General features: G+C 34.8%; 1 protein-coding gene and 1 pseudogene across 5 annotated transcripts in view; both read left to right on the top strand.

Moving 5' to 3' along the window:
• The window catches only part of ZRANB3 (zinc finger RANBP2-type containing 3), a 311,788-nt gene that overhangs the window by 209,476 nt on the left and 88,389 nt on the right, over positions 1–13,923 (top strand). For all 5 annotated transcript variants that reach the window (XM_073884606.1, XM_025856866.2, XM_073884610.1 and 2 more), the window contains 2 exons: positions 9,350–9,521; positions 10,864–10,980. In XM_073884606.1, coding sequence (XP_073740707.1) covers positions 9,350–9,521; positions 10,864–10,980 — 289 coding nt within the window. The remainder of the gene's footprint in view (positions 1–9,349; positions 9,522–10,863; positions 10,981–13,923) is intronic.
• LOC112812190 (myosin regulatory light polypeptide 9 pseudogene) lies at positions 5,063–5,756 on the top strand (annotated as a pseudogene).

Genomic DNA, 13,923 nt, shown 5'->3' on the forward strand with positions numbered 1-13,923 from the left:
AAGGTGGATGTGATTAACTGAGTGAAAAGAACTTCAGTAAATGGCTTCTAATAATGTAGTGCTGTAAGCTGTAGAGTGAGGGGAAGCCTTCTGTCGTCTATAGGTCTCAATCTTGTGTTAAACTCATGACCCTGGGCTGTGAAATAAATCAGTGCTTCTCGGTGGCTTTTCCCCCCTTAGTCGGGAAAGGATGGCTAGAGGGGACTGGAGTTGGGTATTTCCCTTCTTCTAGAGCAGTCAGGCTCCAATAAAATCCTAGCAGATTAAACTCCAGTAAAATACTTTTTCTTAAATACAGGCCTAATTAAACAGAATGTCTGAAATATTTCGAAATCGATCCTTTTCTCCATGCCAGAAGCATCAGAGGACTTTTCTCTTATATTCACTGTAAGGACCTAGTAGAGCTCCTGTAGGTAAAACTCAAGCAAGTCCGGGGGCCCCCTGCAACTGGACCCCCCTAGAGTTTTTAACTCAGAGTGCTCCCGCTGAACCTCTAGCAATTCATCAATTACAGTTCAGATTTGCCTCTTCTGGTGCTGGTTTCCATGGAAGTTTTTGCCCATGGATTCTGCCCTGGTCCATTGTGATTTTCTGTATCTACCTGTATGTCTTTCCAGGTCAGGGGGCAGTGGTTTACTTCGTGACCTCACTTCTCTGACAAATCTTAGAAGAGTTTTTAGATTTTTACTTGTTGTTAGGATAGAGTGGTAACTTCTAAGCTCTTGACATGGTGGACTGGAAACCAGAAGTCTTCTGTTGAAGGTTTTTAAGCAAGATAATTTACATTTTAGTAAGTTTATCTTAGTATTATGTAGGAGAGATTAGAATGGTTGGAGATAGTGTAGTTCATAGCTACCAACATACCCTGGGATATATTTATTCCACTGAAGACAATTTGACTTGATGAGTTCCATTTATTGTCTTTTTTATCTTACAAAATACTTCTTTACATTTTATTTACGGTGATGAGAGTCACCATTCTGTTTTTAGTTGACACACCAATGTTACATTAGTTTCAGGTGTACAACATACTGATTCAACAAGTTTATACCATTCTTGCATCTTTGTAGCAAAGTAATCTTGCATGTCCTTACACTGACCTTCAGAATATGTGTAGTTTTCTAGCTTATGGCATTGAAAATTTTATACATTCATCTTCTTAAAATGTGGGGTTTTTTTCTGTCTTTATTGCTCTTTGGGGGCTTTTTAAAATTTACTTTGTGTTAAAGATTGAAGTACATGAAATACACACACACACACACACACACACACACACATACACACACACACATTGTTTTTCCTCAGAACTTAGTCTCATGTATTAATTGCATAATAGCTACAAATGACCATAATGAGAACAGGGAAGTGGTTATATTGTAGAGCAGTGTTTTTCCAACTTTATCGACCTAATGTCCACTTTTTTATAATAAATACTATATAATGCTCCCCTTATTATACTGAAATAAAATTCATAGTTATAGTAATCTCTGTCTTAATGTATGTTCAAAAAGAACTAATAAAACCCCAGTATAACATAGAGAAATAAAAATTATACAAACTATAATAAAATAATATGTACTTGAGGATGTAAATAGGTAGGAATGACCACACTAGAAGCCAATTTAAAATAAGAGCAAAATACATATATTTATGAATCCAAGACTGCCTTGATTGTAATATATACTATTATTTTACACACTACTAAGAGAAAAACTGCTCTGATTAGACTAATACATATGTGTGAATATCAGAGATATTAAAGGGGAAAAGTATGAATCATTTAATTAATGAAATTTGATATATGTGTAGAATCATTATGAACACTTGCTCTAGAAATGTAAGCTATTACATCTGTGTGTGTTTGCAAGTCAGCTACCACAGTCATGGTGTTAACAGCATGAGTTTTCCAAATTGGCAAGCAACTGGGTTAAATTTCAAACAAAAAAAATATACAGTATTCTGTGGAATTAACAGCATACATGTGGTTCTTGGAAAGTTTATTGTATATTAAAACTGTACAGAAAAATACTTTGTCTCTATATCCCTGGTTCTGGGATCTCACTGCCTGCTCTTAGACTTAAAACAGATTGATGTCTTCAACCCTGTTCTCTTCTTTACATTTTTGTTCTGTTTCTAGGCTAAAGAGACATTTATCTTCTTTGTCCCCAGATGTGGCTTTTTGTGTTCTCTGAATATTATTTTTCTTGAGTTTGAGGATATATCAAAACCTGGACTTACTGATCAAAATTGTTTGAAAATTTTTGTTTTTTTTTAAGCCCTGTGCATGTATTACTTCAATAAAAATATTATTGAAAAATATAGTTTTAAAATTTGAAAAACAGCAGCTTAATGCTATAGGCAGCTTTCTAGTCAAAAGTAGGTTCATGTGGCTACAATGAAAGTAGACGGTAAATAGATCCTAGTCAGGAAAGATTGGTCAGGTTTTTTTTGTTTTGTTTTGTTTTTTAACAATATGCCTCATTCTTCCCAACATGAAATCACATGTTGTTAGGATCTATTTCTAATAGTATTTAAAACAAATTAAATAATATTAGGACTTAACATTTGAAATAAATAAGCAGGCAAAAGAGTTAATAGAAACAAAGAGATAATAAAAGAGTATATATTCATAAGCTTCATGGGGTTGAAGATTGAGAGAGCATGAGTTATTAGGAAGAGAAACTGTTAACTAATCTTGCTTATTTAGTGAAATTTTATGACTACTGTCTAATCTCATAAAATTGATAAGGCATAATAGAATACTTGGTGTAGGACAGCTGAGTTTTTAAGAACACTTTAAAACCATAAGAGTTTATAGTATGGGGGAGAAATAGTCATCATTAGTCATATTTTCCTGATAATAATAGGTTCAGGTCATGATCCTAGGGTCCTGGGATTGAGCCCCGCATCAGGCTCCCTGCTGAGTGGGGAGCCTGCTTCTCCCTCTCCCTCTGCCTGCCACTCTGCCTGTGATCTCTCTCTCTCTCTCTCTCTCTCTCTGTCAAATAAATAAATAAAATCTTTAAAAAAATGAAATAAATTGACATGTACAGTTTTTACAAGTGACTGTTATCTATCACTGGTTTACTGTATATCTTTTTGATAATTTGTCTATATTTGTGGCATCTTTATTGAATATAAGTGTATTTTAAAAATGATTTTGTAGAACTGTTTTTTTGCTCTCTTTAATCTCAGCATGCATTAGAACTCATGAATTCCAGTGGTGCTATGCCAATTCATTATATTAAAAGAGGCCAGTGATATGGAGAAAAGTTTGATACAGGAAATAAAAGAACTATTTTCTAGGGTAAGATAAACAAAATGGCCATCTTTCCTTTTCATTTTTTTTTCTGTCACTGACCAATTTCAACCACCCTCCTGGCTTTAACTCTAAAATTCATGTGGTATCTACATCTCCAACTTACTCTATTCTCCTGATTTCCAAACTGCTACATCCAGTATTAAACTAGTAGGCATCTTCAGTGTATCTATATGTCATCAGCACATAAAAGTCAGGATATTAAAAACTGTGCTTCATCCCTGAAAATTGCTCTTCAACCAATGGATTCAATCTTGGTTGGTTAAGATTCAATCATATGTTCGTTAAAACCTAGAAGTCAACTTAACTGTTGCCTGTGCCTTAGGTTGATATCCAGTCCTTTATCACATCCTATAGACTCTACTGCTTTAACCTTTCTTGAATGTGTACCTTACTCTTTCTCACAGCTACAGTCTCAGTTCAGATCCTTCTTATCATTAGTTTGAATCACATCAACTCAGTTTTTATCTGCCAGTGGAAGGTATTTGATTTCTGAAAAAACATTGTAAGGGTAATTTTCACTATCAAAAATATAATTACCATTTTTTTCAACCAGATTAAGGGCATTTATTTACAAATAACCCAAAGCTAACACCATACTTAATGGTCAAAGACTGAATGCTTTCCTTAAGACAGTGTTATCTATTCTTGTCACTTCCATTCAATTTGTACTGGAAATACTAGCCAGAACAATTAGATAGGAAAATAAAATAATAATTGCAATAAGATTGGAAAGGAAGAAGTAAAACTATCTCTATTTTCAGATGCCTTGACCTTGTATATAGAAAATCCTAAGAAATCCACTAAAAAATCATTAGAACTAATAAATGATTTCTTCATTGTTGCAGGATATAATATCATTGTACAAAAATCAATTGCATTTCTACACACTTGCAGTGAACAATCTGAAAATTAAGTTAATTCTGTTGACAATAGCATCAAAAAGAATAAAATACTTAGGAATAAATTTAACAAAAGATGTGTGAAACTAATACTCTGAAAGCTACAAAATGTTGAAAGAAATTTAAGAAGATCTAAATTACTGTGAAAACATCCCATGTTCATCTATCAAAAAGACCCAAAACTGTTAAGGTGGCAATACTCCTCAAACTTTTCTATAGACTCAAGAGTCTATCAGTATCTCTGCTGATTAAAGGATAATCATGACAATGTAATCAGGACATTGTTACGAGGATAAATATCTAGATCAACAAGAGAATCAATAGCCCAGAAATAAACTCATACGTATACAGTTAATTGATTTTTAACAAGAAACTAAGACCATTGAATGGGGAAAAGAATAGTCTTTTCAATAAATGGTGCTGGGATAGCCATATGCAAAAGAATGAAATTGGACTTTGAACTCATTCCATATACAAAAATCAACTCAAAATGGATCAAAGACCTAAATGTAAAACCAGAAACTATAAAACTATTAGAAGAAAGCATAGGGGTAAATTTATTCCTTGGTTTTGGCAAGGGATTCTTAAATATGACTTTGAAACCATGAGCAACAAAATACCAACTAGACAAATTGAACCTTATCAAGATTAATAACTTTTGTACCTCAAAGGACACCATGAAGAAAATGAAGACAACCCACAGAATGGTAGAAAATATAGGGAAAGCATATGTTTAATAAGTGACTCATGTCTAGAATGTGTTAAGAACTCATATAATTCCAACAATGGTGTTGGTTTGCTAAGCACAGGCTGGAACTATTGGTTTTAGAGGGCTCTGGGAGTAGAAGGGTGTGATAGTAGCAGCCAGGGCAGTGAGGGGGTTACCAAAGTGCTCAGATTCTCCCAGCTGTGCAGGGATTTAAACGCCACCATGTCGAGCAAAAGGGCAAAGACCAAGACTACCAAGAAGCGCCCCCAGTGCGCAACACCCAACATGTTTGCCATGTTTGGCCAGTCACAGATTCAGGAATTCAAAGAAGGCTTCAAAATGATCAGAACAGAGATGGTTTCATTGACAAGGAAGATTTGCATGATATGCTTTCCCCTCCCTAGGGGAAAATCCAACTGATGAGTATCTGGATGCCATGATGAATGAGGCTCCCGGGCCCATAAATTTTATCATGTTTCTCACTATGTTTGGTGAAAAGTTAAATGGTACAGATCTGGAAGATGTCATCAGAAATGCTTTAGCTTGCTTTGATGAAGAAGCAACTGGCACCATCCAGGAAGATTACCTGAGAGAGCTGCTGACAGCCGTGGGAGATTGGTTTACAGACGAGGAAGTGGATGAGCTGTACAGAGAAGCGCCTTTCGACAAAAAGGGAAATTTCAATTATATTGAGTTCACGCGCATCCTTAAACATGGAGCAAAAGACAAAGATGACTGAAAAGAACTTCAAATTCCAGCCAGACCTTCCTTGTTGCCACTTTGTGTATTTCTGAGACGGTTTCATAGAGTCTGTTACATGCCTTTAGTTTTGCAGCTTTTGCCTTTCTTGTTGTATTTATTCTCAGCCATTTTGGGCACATGCATCTCTATAATCAGACTGGAAATGGGACTTTTTATGATTTTCAGAATAGAAAATAGGGCAATTTAACTTACTAGCCCCCTCCCAAAATAACTGCAGTCTACACAGAGTCAGTATATTTTTTCAGAGAAAGTTATTCACTCAATTTTTTCTGAACCATAATTAAACTTTATAATAAAAAAAAAGAACTCATACAATTCAATAGTAAAAAGACAAATGACCCAATTCAAAAATGGGCAAAGGATTTGCATAGACATTTCTCCAAAAATGATACGTAAATGGCCAACAAGCACATGAAAAAAATGTTTGTCATCATTGAACATCAGGAAAATGCAAATCAAACAGTATGACTGGAATCAAAAAGTCAAATAACAAGTGTTGGTGAAGCTTTGGAAAAATTGGAATCCTTGAACAGTGCTGGTGGGAATGTAAACTGGTACTGCTGCTTTGGAAAACAATCTAGCACTTGCTCAAATAATTAAACATAGTATTACCATATGACTCTGCTATTCAACACCTAAGTATATACCCAAGAGAAATGAAAAAAAAAATGTCCAAACAAGAACTTGTACATGAATGTTTTCAGCAGTTTATTTGTAAAAGCCAAAAGTTGGAAACAACCAAAAATGTCTGTCAACAGATAAATGAATAAATAATAGTGGTTTCTCCATACAATGGACTATTATTTGGCCTTAAAAAAGAATGAATACATGCTGCAGCATGGATGAACCTTGAAAACACTATGAAAGAAGAAAAATCAGAAGAGATAGTCACAAAAGACTATCTCTCTATCATATGAGTCTGTGTATATGAAAGTTTAGGGAAATCTTTTGAGATAGAAAATAGATTAATGGTAGCTTGGGGCTGGGAGGCAGGACAGTGATTAAGGGAGTGATAGCTAAAGATTATGGGGTTCCTTCTTGAGATGTTGAAAACGTTCTAACATTTACTGTGGTGATGGTTGCACATATCTGAGAGTATATGAGAAACCATTGAATTGTATAATTTAAGTGTGTGAATTATATGGCTTATGAATTACATCTCAACAAAGCTGCTTAAATAAAAGAATAGACTACTCCAAAAGTATATATAGTTATCATCAAATTTATCAGGAAGGGACCAGACATTTATAGGTGGCATTTCTTTTAGCCTACCCTCCCCATCTCATTTCCCCTTTGCACCCCAAACTTGAAGCAGGAGATTCAACAGCATATTGTCCTGCCAGTATTTTTTTTTTTTTTTAGTTTTTTTAAGATTTTATTTCTCAGTTAGAGAGAGAGAGCACAAGCAGGGGAAGGGACAGTCAGAGGGAGAAGCAGGCTCCCCACTGAGCAAGGGGCCTGATGCGGGACTTGATCCCAGGACTCTGGGATCATGACCCGAGCTGAAGGCAGACTCCCAACCAACTGAGCCACCCAGGTGTCCCCTGCCCGTATTCTTTAGAGTCATTACAACCTGCAGTCTGACTCCAGCCTCAAGAGAAGGGTGTTGGGAGAAAGGATTTCTCTAAACCATGGCTCATACCAAGCATAGGACTTGCAATCAATCAGTGGTAAAGCACCCAGGAGGCAACTGGCTAGAAAAGCTTCTCTCAGTAGTTCATCCTCTCCTGGAGGAGTGAAATAACCTTTTTGTCACAAGTCTATTACAAGTACAGTGGCATCTGAAATTAGATTGCTCTGACTTCTAAACAGATATGCCCTTTCAGAGCACAAATATTGGTGCTCTGGAGGAGGCCAGTGAGGCCTGTGTAGTTGACATGTTTGAAGACATCTGTGTAGAACAATTGTTCCAGAGGCTTGCACCTAGCATGTTGTATTGCTGCAGAATGTATTGCATAGTTGGAGAGTGTGCTAAATAATTCATTTTAATTGTAAACATTTCATTCGCAAAAAAACAAAAGATCCAACCTCTTTTTCCCATCATTGGTAGTTCTGAACATTAGATTTTTTTTTTTTACCATAAGGTCAAAATGAACCTAAGTATATGATTGTGAATGGACAAAATGGTGACATAATTGAGTATTGGCAAGTTATTTTTCCATTTTCATTAGTGTGTGAATTTTTAATATTAATATGGTGACATAAAACATTAAAGGAAGTCAACTCCGTAATATAATTTATGGCAAATATAAATAAATCTAATAAATCTTTTTTTACAATGCCAGCACTTAGCTTTTTTTTAAACAAGAATTGAATTTATTTTTGATCACAACTGAGTAGTGTCTATCATTTTATCATACAGTAGTTGGATCTGTTCACTCAACTTTTCTAATTGATTCTACATGCAAGTGCATGTTGTTGTTTTTTTTAAGATTTTATTTATTTATTTGAGACTGACAGCACAAGCTGGAGGGGGAAAGGCAGAGAGAGAGAGAGAAGCAGACTCCCCACTGAGCAGGGAGCCCAATATGAGGGTCAATCCCAGGACCCTGGGATCATGGCCTGAGCTGAAAGCAGACCATTAACTGACTGAGCCACCCAGGTGCCCCCAAGTGCATGTTTTTAATGTTGTCTGTACTATTCTTGTGTGTTTGTTATCAAAATATGTTTAATTAAAAAAATTAGTTAACAAGTTTCAAATTCTCAAATTGACACTATTATGCTGATACCACACAAATCCCATTAAAATGGATAGTCATTTAATTATTAATATCAGTAATCATGTTACAACCCAATAAGAGTCTTCCTGTTAATTATTCTCCACCAGCTAGCTTCAATAGTATGGGCCCCTAGAAGATGACTGGGAATTTTGTGAGTAGTTTTTGGGTTGTCACAATGTTAGGGGGATGTTAGTAGGCCAGTAGGTTCCAACCCTTGTCTTTATACCTGCCATCAGTGCTTGGTGCTTCGAACTCCCAAACTTCTCAGAGGTCTAGAGGACATACTCACTTTTGCAAGCATTTTACATTGTGGCTTCTTTTCTTTTGCCAAGTCAGCTATCACTTATCTGTCAGCATTGACTTCTAAACATTTGTTGAACTTTTTTATCCTATGTTTTCTTTCCCATTCTCTCTTTCATAGTGGGTTTCTGTCCTTTTTTTTTTTTTTAATTCCTTTACTGTCTGTCCAGTGTTTTCAAAGGCCAAGTGGTCACCAACTGATGAATCTGCTATGCTTAACAGCTCAGTGGGAGATAGCTCCTCTTAGAGGATATGGCAAATATTTTAGGTAGTTTGGCTATTATGTAGACTAGCTGGTGTCCTGGCAGTTAGTGCCTAGTTGGGGCTAGATCTGCTAAGCACATTGCCATTTCTGAGACCACCCAAAATGCCAATGGTACTTAGAGTTACCAGTTCATTCTAACCTTGCATTAACTCATTGTAAACAGTATGTTAGACAATTAACATTTTCTATGGCTGAGAGTAATTTGTAATCTTACTCATTACTCTTCCTCAGGCTGAGTTTTTGGAAACTGATTTGCATTCAGAAGTAACAGTAAAAACAGTGTGATGGCTCCTTATCATTAAAAGGAAAACACTGGATTTTTTTCATTCCTAACATTCAGCTTTGCTACATGGTTTTTCTTCATATTAACAGATTTTTTGGTAAAAGGCCTCAGTGGGATTGTAGAGGGGCATCAAATTTGAATGAACTTCATCAGCTATTAAGTGACATAATGATCAGAAGATTGAAGACTGATGTTTTAACCCAACTGCCCCCTAAAGTCAGACAGCGTATTCCCTTTGATCTTCCATCAGCAGCTGCCAAGGTGAGAATGCTTGTTTGATTCAAAGTCTTACTTTAAGTCATTTTAATGAAAGATTGCACATACTGATTTTTCATAGAAGGCAAAGTCTGTTTTCTTAAAATAGGATTAATTAATAGAACATATGGATTGGCTTTGTATCATTTCAAGAAGAGAACAGGAAGAATTTAACTTTAGTCATCAAATGTGAAAAGATTCAGTATCCTACTGATTTAAAAAAAAAAACTTCTGCTCAATATAGAATAAAAGCACTTCAACTGCAACGAAGATTTAGTATTAAGAATTCTAAGTATCTGTAGGGTGTAAAGCCCAATAATTAGGATGCGAAGTTGTGTTTCTTGCTCTAGGATTTTTTTCAAGTATGAGCTATCTTCTAGAATAACTTGGATATAGCCTTCTTCTTGAGATCTGAAAACTCTATGATCATGTTGGAAGAGGTGAAGGTTTATATATTAGAAAGTCAAATTGTATTTTACCTAATCCTTATCTACATATACTTTTAGGGAGTACAGTGCTTATATTTTCTCTGAAATTTCTTTAAATCTGGACAGGACTTTGTTGACAAAGACTATTTCATTGTTTTATCTTGAAAGATTGAGGAGACATTTTATAAACATTGGCAATATGTTATTGGTAAAATAGGAATAATCTGATTTTCTTTATCCACCATTTTAGCATTAGAAAGAAAAATAAAAGTGTCAGTATATGATTATATTATATTTTTATTTAGCAAATATTCCTCATGCTTACTTAAATGAAATCATATCTTGTTATGAAAGTACTTTGCTATCATACACATTTTCACTGTTTCCTTTCTTATGTATGCAAGTTTTTATTTTTACTTTACAAAATGTTTTTTCTTAAGGGAAAGCTCTAATTGTTTGATTTATGACGTTAGCAAAAGGCTTGGCTTTCACCCACAGCTTTTCATTGGTTTCTGTCTTTGGTGTGAACATGTGACTGACCTATCTCCATATTGATGTTTTTAAGTGAACACATTGGTATCTTTGGGAATTTGTTTTCATATTTTTACAAAGAAAAAAGAAAACAAGTAGGACAAAATATTGCATTAATTGTTCTGTTCTTTTTTTTTAAGATTTAATTTATTTAGTTAGTTGAGAGATAGCACAAAGTGGGGGAGGAGCAGAGGGGCAGGTAAAAGTAGAGGGAAAGAATCCCAAGCTGACTTACCACTGAGTGCCAAGCCTGACTTGGAGCTGTATCTCATAACCCTGAGATCATGACCTGAGCCGAAATCAAGAGTCAGATGTTTAATCTGAGCCACCCAGCTGTTCTTCTGTTCTTTATGTCATATTTCTAAGCATTGTTATTTTCTCCCACATAGGAATTGAATACCAGCTTTGAAGCGTGGGAAAAATTAATGAGAGCTCCAAATTCAGGTGCCACCGAGACTGTCATGGGGTTGATTACCCGCATGTTTAAACAAACTGCTATTGCCAAGGTACTCATTGCTGGGACAGCATATGTTTCTCTTGATACAAATTATTTGATGTATTTTAATGCTTTTATTTAAGCAGTTTGTTTGCATACTGTAACATGTCTTTGCCATTTAATTCTTTGATATTGAAAAATTCAGACATATTCAAAGTAAACAACGGTATAATGGACACCATTATATCTGTCCATATATTGATCTTTTCCAAAATATGGGTACACTTTGATGAGGGAATATAATATGCTTTACACGTTCTCATTTAAAGGACATACATATATTCATCTTTGTCATCAGATTTTTCCATGGTTTTTGCTACATAATTGCTACAAATAATGTTTTTTATTTAAGTCAATTCTTTTTAATTGGTATTATGTTTCTAGTTCCCTACAGAGATAGATGTGTTCATATTCTGTTTGTGTAAAAGTGAAAATTAGAGGTATTAGAGTTTTTAAATCTCAGTGTGAATATAAAGTAGATTCATCACACGTTCTTGTTTTTACTAGCATGGTAGAACTTAGACATGCTAATGAGTGTTACTTCTTTCCAATTCTGAAATTTTTTTATATAAGATAATTTTTTAAGTGAGGTATATTGAGGTATAATTCACATTCAGTGAAATTTGTCCTTTTAAAATACTTAGCTTGATGAGGTTTGACAAATACATAGAGTAAATCATCAGTACAATCAAGGTAAAGAATATTTCCATTTGCCCAAAAAGTTTCCTGATACACCTGCCCTCTGCACCTCAGCAGTCACAGATCTACTTTCTATAACTGTAGTTTTACATTTTCCTGAATGTTGCAAAAACAGAATCATAGGGTATGTACTCTTGCGTGTCTGGCTTCTTTCATTTACCATAAAGCTTTTGAATATTGATCCATGTTTTGCATATGTCATTAGTTTCTCCATTTTTATATCTGAGTAATGTTCCAGTGTATGAATATATAACAACTTTTTTCCCTCCACCAGTTAATGGCCATTTGGGATCTTATCAATTTGGGCCGTTATCAGTAAAACTATTAGAATCATTCATGTACAGGTCTTTGTATGGACAGATTTTCATTTCCCTTGAGTAAATAACTGGGAATGGGACTATTGGGTCATACTGGAGACACAGATTAAATTTTATAAAAAGCTGCCAAATTGTTTTTCAAGTACTGTACCATTTTGCATTCCTAGTAGCAACGTATGAGTGTTCCAGTGGTTCTGCATCTTTGTCAGCACTTGGTATTGTCAGTCTTTTTAATTTTAGCTGTTTTCCAGGGTATGTACTGGTATCTCATTGTCATTTTAATTTGGCTTCTCCTAATGTCTAATGATAGCATATTTTCATGTGTCTATATCCATAATAGACATCATATATCTGTTTTATATATATATATGTATATATATAGTCTGGGGAGGCCATATTTATATTGGATTATAAGAGGTTTTTTTTTTAAGATTTATTTATTTTAGCAAGAAAGAGAGTGGGGGGGGTAGCGGAAGGGGCAAAAGTAGTGGGAGAGAGAATCTCAAGCAGACTCCCCACTGAGCATGGAGCCCAACATGAAGCTTGATCCCACGACTCTGAAATCATGACCTGAGCTGAAATCAAGAATCAGGTGCTCAACTGATAGCCAATCAGGCACCCCAGAGCTCTTTATATATTTTAGAAACAAGTCCTCTAACATATAGGTCTTTTCCAAATATTTCTTTCAAGTCTATATATTCCATTTTATTTTCTTGACATTGTCTTTAAAAGAACAGAAGGCTTGAATTTTGGAACAGTCCAGTTTTTATTTTTTCTTTCATGTTTTCTGCTATTAAGTCCTAATTAATTTTTGCTTATTCCAAGTTCCCAAAGATCTTCTACTGTGTTTTCTTCTAAAAGTGCTATATCCTTAGGTTATATAGGTAAGTCAAGAACTATTTTGAGTTAATTTTTTTATGTGATACAAAGTCAAGGATAGAGATTTAGTTATTTTGTTTTGGTTTGAGTAGGTTTTGTTTGATTATTTGTTTTGCTTATGGATTTTCAATTTTCAATTGACAGTCATTGGAAGCCATTTTTCTCTCATTGATTCACCTTAGCACCTTCATAAAAAATCATTTGGTTATATATGTGTGGATCTTTTTCTGAACTCTGGTCTGTTCCACTGACCATTACATCTCATTTGACAGAATTCTAAAGTATCTGGTTACAGTACCTTTCTAATAAAGCTTGAAATCACATGGTATTCACTCCTACTTTATTTCTGTCTATTGTAGGTCCTTTGCTTTTCCTTATGTGGTTTATAATTAGCTTCTTAAGTATGTACACTTTTGATTGGAATTGTGTTGAATCTATAAATTCATTTGGAAGAATTGACTTCTTAATAGTATTGAATTTCCTGATCCATGGTAGGAATGTCTTCTTTCATTTCTCCCAGCCATGTTTTCTAGTTTCATTGAATACATTTTGCTAGATTTGCTCTAGTCATTTCATATATTTTTATGCACTTGTAAATATTTCTTTTTCTATTTAAATTCAGTTAATTAACATATACTGTATTATTAGTTTCAGAGTTAGAGTTCAGTGATTCATCAGTCTTATATAATACCCAGTGCTCATTATATCACATGCCCTCCTTAATGTCCATCTCCCAGTTACCCATCCCCCCACACCCCTCCCCTCCAGCAACCCTCAGTTTATTTCCTATGATTAAGAGTCTTTTATGGTTTGTCTCCCTCTCTGATTTTGTCTTGTTTTATTTTTCCCTCCCTTCCCCTATGATCCTCTGTTTTGTTTCTTAAATTCCATATATGAGTGAGATCATATGATAATTGTCTTTCTATGATTGACTTATTTCACTTAGCATAATACCCTCTAGTTACATCCACATCGTTGCAAATGGCAAGATTTCATGTTTTTTAGTGACTAAGTAGTATTCCATTGTATACATGTGCCACATCTTCTTTATCCATTCA

Source organism: Callorhinus ursinus, unplaced genomic scaffold (genome assembly GCF_003265705.2).
Source record: "Callorhinus ursinus isolate GAN/ISIS: 27379988/994484 unplaced genomic scaffold, GSC_fseal_2.0 scaffold2, whole genome shotgun sequence".
Lineage (NCBI taxonomy): Eukaryota > Metazoa > Chordata > Mammalia > Carnivora > Otariidae > Callorhinus > Callorhinus ursinus.